The sequence below is a fragment of the Schistocerca piceifrons genome, chromosome 5 (genome assembly GCF_021461385.2).
Source record: "Schistocerca piceifrons isolate TAMUIC-IGC-003096 chromosome 5, iqSchPice1.1, whole genome shotgun sequence".
In the NCBI taxonomy this organism is placed as follows: Eukaryota; Metazoa; Arthropoda; class Insecta; order Orthoptera; family Acrididae; genus Schistocerca; species Schistocerca piceifrons.
The window spans coordinates 463,065,738-463,077,114 of NC_060142.1; the positions used below are offsets into that span (position 1 = coordinate 463,065,738).

The 11,377-nt window shown below is 41.2% G+C and overlaps 1 protein-coding gene across 1 annotated transcript; it reads right to left on the reverse strand.

The window, feature by feature from the left end:
- Positions 1 to 9,318: 9,318 nt before the first annotated feature.
- Positions 9,319 to 10,605, reverse strand: LOC124799071. The gene has a single exon (XM_047262610.1). The coding sequence runs from the start codon at positions 10,603 to 10,605 to the stop codon at positions 9,319 to 9,321; it is 1,287 nt and encodes a 428-aa protein (XP_047118566.1).
- Positions 10,606 to 11,377: the final 772 nt, after the last annotated feature.

Consider the following 11,377-nt stretch of genomic DNA (forward strand, 5'->3'; position numbering starts at 1 on the left):
TAACTGCCAATGCAAATTCTTTTAAAGTTGTTGAAGGTTTGGAACGAGGAGGCACGGATTAGGTTCTAACGGCGCATCAATAACTAGATCATTCAAGACGGTGCGAATACTGAATTCCAGAGGTCTGTTCTCTGCGTAATTTCATGAATTCATTGGTATATAAATCCATTTTTGCGTGGTAAAATGGATAAGTGAAATAAACATGTATTTCAAATTGTTGACTCCTTCTCGCTACGTTCTCAGTTCAGAGGCCTCCAGCAATTGTGTAAATTTCATCCTAAAGTCTCGAAACACCATATACGAGGGCTATTCGGAAAGTAAGGTCCGATCAGTCGCGAAACGAGAACCACTGTGAAAATCAAAAATGATTTATTTGCAAAGGCTCACTACCCCTTCCAGCTATTGCTCTACATACTTAAGGCTCCGACTTCTGATGCAGCGTAGTACCAACTTTTCAATACCCTCGTCATAGAAGGCAGCCACATGTGCTTTCATCCACTTCTCTGCGCTCAACTGGAGTTCGTTGTCTGTGCCAAAATGTTGTGGTCATAGCCAGCGGCCCAAGTGAGCAGAGTTGAACATCAAAGGAAGCCAAGTCAAATACTTCCCATCGGAAACACTGTAGGGGTGTCCTCATTGTCCCTGAAATATGCGGCAGAGAATTGTTGTGAAGAAGGAAATGCATGACAGGCACGTTATGTGGGTTTGCATGAAATCAAGCGAAACCTCGAAGCCGGCACCCATACTTGGCGGAATACACTACTGTTCCAGATGTCTTTCCGTTCTCACTGGGTGCTCAGAACTGAAAAGAGCGACATGACGGGATCGGTGTGCATTCTAGAGACACTGTCCAAAACATCAGTGCAAAGCTTCATCGTATTTTCATTGTCGTTTCCATTTCGTGACATATCGGACCTTACTTTCCGAATAGCCCTCGTATATGAGACGTTGTTGCTCCTGCTTCTATCAGCGGACTGTGAGAAAATGCTGAAAACTACCTTCGCTTCAGCTATATGCACTTCAGACAACACACGCTCAGAAGACGTAACAGCAAGAGGAATATGGCTACAAGTCTCCGAGAGAGATCAGAATGCTCATTAGAAGCTGCTATCAGAAGGCAGCTGTGGTGGTTTGATAATAGAACATGTAACATGAATACTGTGTGTGGAAGACAAGGCGGAAAGATCGGTCAACAAACAGTCTATGTAGAATACTAATAGATAGAAAGCAGTTCGGCAATGTTTTCGTTATCGTCTCGGAAATATTTTGGATGTGTCCCCTCCATGTTGAAAACACACGTGACCGTTTACATAAGTATCCATCCTCAGAGCTCTCGCTTGTCAGTCTTCTTTGGACTGCACCGTACTCTGACGTGCACCAACACACCTCTGCGTATGTAGACTGGTGCCAGCGCCACTGTGCGACGACCGCAGGTCAAATGCACCGCATGGTCATACCCCGAGGTGATTTAAACCTGCAACCCGCTCACCAGGGAGTTGTTTCACCATGTATCAGCATTATCCTTAAATTATGTGCATGAGTGTATATTAGTAGTAATATTTGAAGACATGAATATTAGCACAGGTTTTGAGAGTGAAAGTAGTAGTAATTTCCTAAGCGTTATAATCGCTTCTGGGGTATAACAAATGGTACACACCTACTCGGGTATCAAAACGTACACCATCATTCTTGGAACATGTACTTACAGATGTCGATAGGTATAATTGTAAAGGAATTATAAAAGATGTTGGTCTCCCTGATCATTACTGTCAATAATAAAGGTAAAGATTAGCATAACCCACTAAATTGCCAGCCTATAACGAGACGTAAAATACCTCCTATACAAGGCCGTTGGCGAATCAAACCTGGGATGACGTGTATATGGAAGACAATTTAGTTGCAAAGTTCTCTAAATACTACACATGGTTTGCGTTAGATGTTGAGGAGATGTTTGCCGACGTGGTCAATTCAGTAGAGGCAGTTAAGAAATATACATGGGTTCAAATGGTTCAAATGCCGCTGAGCGGTATGGGACTTAACATCTGAGGTCATCAGTCCCCTAGAACTTAGAATTACTTAAACCTAACTAATCTAAGGACATCACACACATCCATGCCCGAGGCAGGATTCAAACCTGAGACCGTAGCGGTCGCGCGGTTCCAGACTGAAGGTCCTAGAACCGATCCGCCACACCGTCCGGCTATACATGGGTATCTGCGTGCTAAAGAAAGTCCTCCCAGGCAATTAGATTTCTGTTCTTTACAAAAGCATTACGGTAATTCACAGTTCTGATATTACTATCACAAGTACAAACAGACATTCGAGAGGGGGGGGGGGGGGGGCGGGAAGACGGGGATACTTCCTGCTGCAAAAGTCATTCAGTGACAAAATAATATACAACGCTGAAATCAAACGCAAAGTTGTTTCTATCGTCATAAAACATGAAACTGGAAAAGGCGGACACAAGTATAACACAAACAAAAGAAGGATTCAGAACAGTTGGGAATCACCAGGAATTGGCTACCTTTGCCAATTACTATTCCTCTGTAAATCCGTGGAAACTGCAAAAAAAGCTTCCTTAAAACACATTTGTTACTCACAATGTATTACAAAACAAGCACAGTGATATTTCCCACAATAGGGTGACTGCTTTCTCTTGTGTCTGTGTCCCCTCACCAACGCGGGGTGGACATGGATTGGGCATGATTAATTTAATGGGTTGCTGGATGCCCTTCCTGCTGCCACCCCGTTACAATCCTCTCACATACCCGCCGCCCCCCATCGGGGCGGAATATGCTCTCCAATTGTCTGCCTATGTCTTACTCATGTGAAAGTTAGCTTTCTAAATGTTTGCTAAGCATGTGACTAAGACGTAACTTGTGTATAAGTCTGGTATTCACATAGTGGGGTGTGGGAACCCACCTAAAAGTCACATGCAGGCTGACCAGCACACCGACCCTCGTCGTTGATCCATCAGGTGGAGTCGATTCCGTCCCGGGAGCGGCGCCTTAACAAGCAGAGCTAACCTGGCTGTAAGTTAGGAAGACAATATAAAAATTAAAAAAAAAAAACAGGAAGGAAGCAGGCATAGGTGAGCTTCCAGATGTTTTGAATGTCTACATAGACAGCATAGTAAAGCAGTCAAAGACTGTTTCGAACACATTGTGATTTACTTGGCACGATCCTGTTGGAGGTAGATGCCGTTGTCTTCCATTGACTTTCAAACTGATTTACCCAGCCAGGCACCCACAGTAACCTTCAATTACCGTAGATTCCGAACAACGATGCAACTCGGCAAGAAACATTGCCAGAACAGAAACAGGTGATAAGTGACTCACAAAAATCCAAGGACTGACCATAGATATCGTGCAAGCCCCATTAACGAACCTAGTAATGGAGTCCTCGAGTTCAGGTATTTTTGCAGAGTATCTAAAGCACTCACGAGTCATGCCCTTGCTAAAGAAAAGCAATGCTGAAAGTAAAGAAAAGTAAAAGAAAGATTCATTACTGTCTGCGTTCTTAAAAATAAATGAATCACTCAAGAAAGATATACTAGTGAGTTACATGAATGAAATGCAGCCCTTTCGACGAAGCATGGTACGGTTTCCGAAATGAGAAAAGTACAACAATATTAAAGAGTTCACAAAATTGGTACTTCAAGCTCTTGACAAAGATGACTGTCAAATATTTTTTATTCCTGCCTTTGATTACAGTATAAAGCCCTTCGACGGTGATCGGTATCAGTCAGTAATGACCACATTTAGATGTACAGTATAAAAGTATACAACTAGTGGGCAGTCTATCTTTCAAAACAATACAGTATTTAATATCACGATATATTATCACACAAACTGGGAAATGTACAGATAAAATATGGCAAAGCGTACCTGTTCTACAGCATGTCTTAATGTGATAAAACAGTAGTGGCATCGTGAAAACATATAAACACACTCAGCAAAGCATCGTCACGTTGAACTAAAATATCGTGTAAAATAGTCCTCATCGTCCACACAGTCATTTTTCAACTGGCGTTACTGTACAAAATATACTGAAGTGCAGTAGCTACAAGAAATATGTTTGCGTATATGCTCCACATATGTTGCTACTGTGGGCTTAGAGATATTGTTCATTTACGTAAGAACCATAATTGATGAAAATACATTAGGTAAAATACATATAGCAGACTTTGAAATTTTGATAACTATTATAGCAACCAATCGTGATAAAATAAAATACTGAAAGAAATTGGTCATCGTCGAACGACTTTATATTGTGATCAAAGACTGGATCAATGTTTGTATTCACTATTATGTCGCAGCTTGTGAAAGACGACCGTCTTACAGCCATATTCTTAGACTTGTCCAAGGCCTCTGATAAAGATGACTTTAAAATAATACGAAACAACCTAGACGCATTAGGTATAAGATGAACACAAAGTGAATGGTTGAAGTCTCACCTGGAAAACAGGTTGCAAAAGGTAGAGAGAGGTCACTCGTCACAAATTTTTAGTAAAACATTTCCCAGACAATAAGCACGTAAACATAGATGTGCCTCGTGGCAGGGTATTAGGTCCAATTCTGTTGTTAATATACAATGACTTCTAGAGTAAGACACTGATGTAGAACTGCTGTTACAGACACAGCAAATTCGGCCCTCACGGCTGGTTGCAATTGAGCAGTATGTAATAAATGGACACTGAACGTAACGAAACAAGCAGCGTTCACTGCAGCATAAAGAGGGGATATAACAGTGTGGTATCAATCATAGATGATAAATTTGTTTTCTGTATTAGAAACACAAGGTTTTTAGGGATAAGTACTGATTTTCAGCGAACAGGGACTAATCACACAATGGCACTGTCAAAAAGAATGTTATCAGCACGTCATTCTCTCTGTGTTCTGTCACAAATTCGTACAGCCAGTGTCTTGTGGTGACATACAGTTCCCATAAACTGAGCGTATATGGGAACTGTATGTCACAAGTTCGTAACAGCCAATGTCTTGCGGTGACATACAGTTCCCATATACTAAGTCTACATGGGAACTGTATGTCACAAGTTGGTAAAAGCCAATGTCTTGTGGTACACTCAGTATATGGGAACTGTATGTCACCACAAGACATTGGCTCTTACGAACTTGTCAGAGAACTCCGAGAGCACAACGTGCTGATAACATTCGACCCCAAAAGATCCTTCTCTTCGTATCAAAGGCACAAAACATGGATACAATTTTCTAACTGCATAATGGAGACATAGTAATAATGAATAGATGTAATAGTATGGCATATTTTAAACAGATACTTTAAAAAAGCTGGCTATCCTTACTGCACCATGGGAGTGCATCTATCAATCTGCTTTGTATGTTAGAGAAAACATTAATAAGTATTTCATCAGTAGTTCTATGGGTTATTATGGAACAAGAGCCACTTTGGACGTACTTTCACAGTGGAGAAACAAAGAAAAATTCAAAACAGTGTTTTGTTCCAAAGAAAAAACTTGTATAATGAATTGTCCAAGAGGATGAAAATGATTACATTTCTTTATAAAGCAGCTAAAACATACTTCGTAAGTAATGCACAGTACACAAATAAAAATTACTTAAATGACTTAGATTTGCTAATAATGAAAGGTGACAACTGCCACACGATGCTAACGGAACTGTTCAGAGCTCAACATCTTATCATTGTGGGATGCTGTCTCAGTTTTTCAGACGGACTGTAGGTAGGACATGAAGATATGCAGGGAGCACAATTAAAAATTTACGGCCATAGAGTAAGTTTTACGAACATAATGAAACGAGAGCGAGGAACGCATGGTCCAGGAGTCACAAGCAGGTGAGTGTGTGAAGTGATAAAACTATCTTTTAAATTATCTGGTGTAGACTGTGTATGATCAAAGAACACTGTACATAGGGACCAACAGAAAGACGAAGTGCAGTCGTCAAGTCACTGACTTCATTTTCTAGAGCGAGGAGTTTGCTCTGTCGGGTCATCCTGATTTAGGTTTCCTGTAGTTTTCCTAAATAATTTCAGGCAGATGTCAAGATGTTTCTTTCAGCAATGCCACGGTCGACCACCTGTCCTGTCCTCGTACAAAGATATATATCCCATGTGTATGAAATCTTTGAGCCATCTATTTCCATTGTATATTTTATGATGAAAAGTCCAACATTATTGTGACATGTTTCCCGGACGAATAAATAAATTAATAATAATATCCGAGATATCTAAAACAGCTCACCTGTGATGAGTAAAAACTACGGCGATTTCGAGATGGCACACACAGCCTGTTTGGCTTGGCCTCGGGCATGGATGTGTGTGATGTCCTTAGGTTAGTTAGGTTTAATTAGTTCTAAGTTCTAGGCGACTGATGACCTCAGAAGTTAAGTCGCATAATGCTCAGAGCCATTTTGAACCTGTTTGGCTTGAGTCAGAGCAACGATATTTTTACGCTTTATTCCCTAATATCACATTGTTTCACTTGGCAAATACTGGAAACGTGCAATAGATTATCATAGCTGTATAGTGAACTTTCTTTTCGTAATGGTACGATGTTTTTTCAATCTCCTTACTCTACATGTTTGAACATATTTCATTAGGAATAGCGCGCACACAATACACGCAAGTATCAGGCAGTTTTATACATAATTTGCGAGTGAATTCATCTACCAAGAAGAAATGTAAGTGATACATAGAACTTCCGCCGTATAATCAGTCACATATATTTGTAGCAGAATCCTTGAACATGTAATATTGTCACTTACCCGGTCCAGATTAACTTTCTACATGGCAATCAGCTTGGGCACCAATAACTTCCGAGACTTGAAGAACCTTTTTCAGGGCGGAAACCAAACTACTACATGTTGTGCGGATGAAACTGGGTAAATAACACATCCGACAGGAGAGTACACGCAATTATTCTTCCAACGATGCATTCGTGAATGGAAAGGTAATAAAGTGTAATACGTGGCACGATAAAAGATAACCTCTACATCCCAGAGAGTCACAGAGAATATATGGAATTTTTTACAATAAAAACTTTATATTTTGAATGTGTCACAGAGGTGCTTCATCGCACTTTAATCCCTATCCTTTCGTCAGTTCTATGAGCATAGATTTTACGTTTCAAAGTTAATATAACACGAAAGAATTTCAATTACACCTGTGTTTGATTATAATAATTAAATCGATTGTATTATTCCTTTTTCTAAAATGTGACGATATCCATATAACACAAAAGGAGTAATACTGTTCTTTGTGAACACTCTTTTTTCATCTTTCCACGTATCTAACGTAATTCTATCGGTAATGTCTGTTTAGATCGTCATGGAGCAGAAATATCTATAGAGGGAGCGTGACGTACTGCGCATGTCTTCAACATAAAATCGAAATAGTCACGTGACATTGGTTTTCACATTTAGGGCTAAGATTGAAATTTTAATGTTACAAATATTTGCTCAGTTTTCATACGTTTTCACAGTGAAACGAACTCCCTGATTTTCTGCCTGCGATAGACAGTTCTACATTCATCGTCTTTCGGGAGACTTTCAACAAGAAAGATAATTGTAGCCATCTTTTTCTTTTGTATAACAAAACAAGCGACATAGCAGCTGTAATACATTGCTGTAAACAAGCGAAACTCCCTCGCGTCTATCTTATCAAAGCTTTTAGTCAGGTTCATTACAGATAATGACTGCAAATTACTAAGATGTCTATGGAACGAGTGTATTGGAATTCCATAACTTCAGAGCGCTTACAGACAGGTCTTGGCCCGAAACATAATCACCTTACTTTCGTCGACGACAAATTCCGTTTTTCACGTCTTAATACTCATTCCATAGATACTACACCATTACGTAAGTGGTATGTTATTTTATCTGTGTTTGCGACTTTCAGTTTTTACTTGATGGTGGCCTAAAAATCCGAAAAGAGGTTCGTGATAGACAATAGTTGCAGAGCATCAGGAGAGTGTTTTATTTTATCAGTTTGTATATGTAGAATGGAAAAATTAGCCTGATGTGATATTCGCTTTTACGACATTTCTTGACAGTGACAGCAAAAGACGGAGAATAACTGGTCCTCCAGCTGCGACTGACTGCCACTGCTGTATGTTGGTAGCAGACAGCGCGGTACAAGCTGGAACAAGAAATGGTGCAAGCTGAGCAAGGAAGGGGTAGCAACAAATGTTTGCAGATCTTCTGTGTTTAATCGAGACCAAGCTAAGCAAGGTACACTACTAATACAGCAAGCTACAGTATCTGTTAAAAAAGTGGGATGGTGTTCCGGTTTCCATATCCGTAACTCGATATTATCAACTGCACTTTGCCATGCTTTGGGACTAAACAAAACAAGCTAGCTCCATTGTCCTCTACTTGTTGTAATGGTAAGCACTCTTTCACGAAATCCTCGTTTTTAGAATTTTTTGTCTCTATTAACACATAGTGTTGTACCGAATACATCGTTAAATCGAAATGTCAAATAAAATTCCACGTAAAAAAGCGACCGTCTCTTAATAAGCACAAACGAGACTTGACAGCATGTGGTATACGGCTACAATAGTGCAATGGAGGCTGCGCCCGTTATGAAATGACGTATTACAGATTGTCGTAACATTCGCACGTATTTGTTTCTCTCTCCTCCAGTCCGATTATATAGCCAACCAAAGTAGCTTTACTTCGAAATGATACTGATACGGACTCGTAAGTTTGTATATACTATAGGAATTCAGCTCATAATTAGCCACACTATTTCGGGACAGTTAGCATTAATAGGATCTGAACTTCAACAAGCTTTTAAGCGTAAAATAAAACGTCGTCACACGTCTGATCAGCAGGGTCTCTTCCATGACAGCTCCTATAGACACCTGTAGATAAACCTCTTTTGTCGTTGCACACCCGCCCATAAAGGCAGACAAACACACACACACATAAATACACCGTCTACCATTGTCCTGACAGAGATCTAGGAAAACTCCAGATTGCAGAGGGAAACTGATTGAAAAAATCAAAAATCAACTAAGCGCCACTACTAGTGGTGTACTGAATAGTGCACACAATATCAGCAACGCATATTTCATAATAGATAAGCTTACGACCACCATAGCTATGGCCTGGTACCATCAGTCAGTTATATTTCAGTGGTTGAGACGTTATGATCTATACTAGTTACGGAGTGATAGAGAAACCAAAAAAACATACATCTGAGGCATAATTGATGCGTGAAATGCCACTGGAATCGTAAAAACTCCTTTTCAAAATTATAAAACTACTATGTTGCAAATAGCCATCACCTATTTTATTCAGGAAACAAGAAACGTTACATTCACGAATTTTTTGTAGTTTCGCCATGAATCCACTCATAATTGAGAATAACGAACTCTTTGACAGCTTCAGTGACTCTCGCTCTGTAGAAAGCGTCCGCGGAGAATTCCTCGAGCGCCTCTCTCCTCCGGTCGATGTACAGAAAGCGATCGTACGATTCTCTATTGGCCATTAGCAGCCGCAGCCGGCGGCTGTCCATCAGTACTTGTGGTTGGAGAATAGCAGCGATAATACTGAGGTCTGCAGCCATGTCGTGCCAGCTCTCGATTAACTCCGTAAGAGTATAACACCGCTCGGCGTCCAGCCCGTCATTTGCGATCTGTGCGGAGAGCGTCGAAAAATACACCTGCTGGAGTGAGTGTAGGTGGCGGTCCCGGAAGTCCTGATCCGTGCTCAGCAGGAGGATGGTCATCACGTCGAAGACTGGCGGCGCGTACCGCACCAGCTGGAAGTCGATCAGCCTGGCAGACTCAGGCTTGCCGCTGGCGTCGTACTTGACCATCACGTTACTGGCCCAGAAGTCGCCGTGGCACACCACGTTCCGGTGCACTGCGGACGGCTTCCTCAGCTTGAGAAAACGGTGGCAGATTTCCCGGCGTTTTCCTCTTATCCGTCTAGCGATGTCAGCACCCTCTTCACCTGGCCAGACTTGCTCGGCGAGTGTTGCAATAACTTCAACACCCGCCACCATCCAGCCGTCTATCAGACTGTCTACCTTCGAAAGTTCAAAATCCTGGTTGATTTCGGTGGACCATTTCTGCTGGATGTAGCCACGCGAACCCTGTTTCTCTTCGTAAATTATGGAAGTTGCGTGGAAGTAGGCTAGTGTTCTCAGAATTGTCTCGCAGTGGTCGTAGTCGAAGAGCTGCCTCGAATCCATGGTCCTGAAACCAAGGACCGACAAGTCGTCCAGTACCAAAACTTGGCGATTGGCCACGTAACATTCACAAGTGCACGTAACACCTCGTTGCAGCTTTGGCAGGATTTTCGAAAAGAAATCAGCTTCCCGCTGGAACGCTTGCACTGTATAACTCTTCCTGTCATCCAACAACGGAAAATTTGGCATGACTTTGGCGAAGAAATGAAACTGCACTCGCCTGCTATTATTCTCACAGTTTCCTTCAACTCCTGCTGTTACAAAAATACGAACGTGCGCACACGTAAAACCTATCGCATCCTCACTGGCAACTTTCACACTTTTCTCTTCCACTGTAAAGTTTTCCGAACCGATGCGCGCAGCAACAGCGCAGAGAAGTAACTCCTCTGTCAAGATGTCTGAGTACAGCATTGTCTCGCACTGACTGCTCGTTTGAAATACGGAGCACATTCTAATCTACGATGTTGAAGTAGGCGGCGGGTATCATCGTTTAAGAAGTGTCGCAAACATGCGTTCGTAAGCAGTGTAAACATAAAGTGGAAACAAAGCGGAAATCTTATCTGAAGCTAAGGTATCACTAACGTCAGGAAGATGAACATATAACTGTGGTCCTTGTTTGTCGCTGCACATCACACAACTTACGAGGACTGTTGGCATTTTGCCTCAGATCATAATTAAAGATGTGTTTCAAAACTGGCGCATTGCTAATAGCGCACTCAGGAGCAAATGAAGTATACACAACCAAATTGTCATGTGCAGTGTCTGTAGCTCAGATTACTCGCGGTTGCAATGCAGCTGTGAGATGGGTGTGCTTTTGTGACCTGCTCTAGACAGAATAGTACACGGCTTTCTAAGAACATTTAGAAAAAATGAAATTATGTCAACATCGTAACTGATTCGAAAAGGCTCAGGCGCTGATAATTACGAAATAATGTCAGCTTCACCAGATGTATGTACATGGTATAAGGAGTTGCTCTCTCAATAATTTGTTAATACTGGTAGTGTATGTATATGGAACTGGTAAAATACGTTCTTTCATCAAGATATACGTTGAATTTTATACAGTTAAAACATGGCCAATGGTATGGTTCTCCCGTAGTTTTATTGTTGACTACAACTACAACTTCAATCTTTAGCACTTATGCTATTCATAAAACTTAAAGGAACCGGGAAACAATAAACG

Excerpts from the sequence above, each read along its gene's own strand:
- LOC124799071 (XM_047262610.1), bottom strand. The coding sequence starts at position 10,605 with ATGCTGTACTCAGACATCTTGACAGAGGAGTTACTTCTCTGCGCTGTT.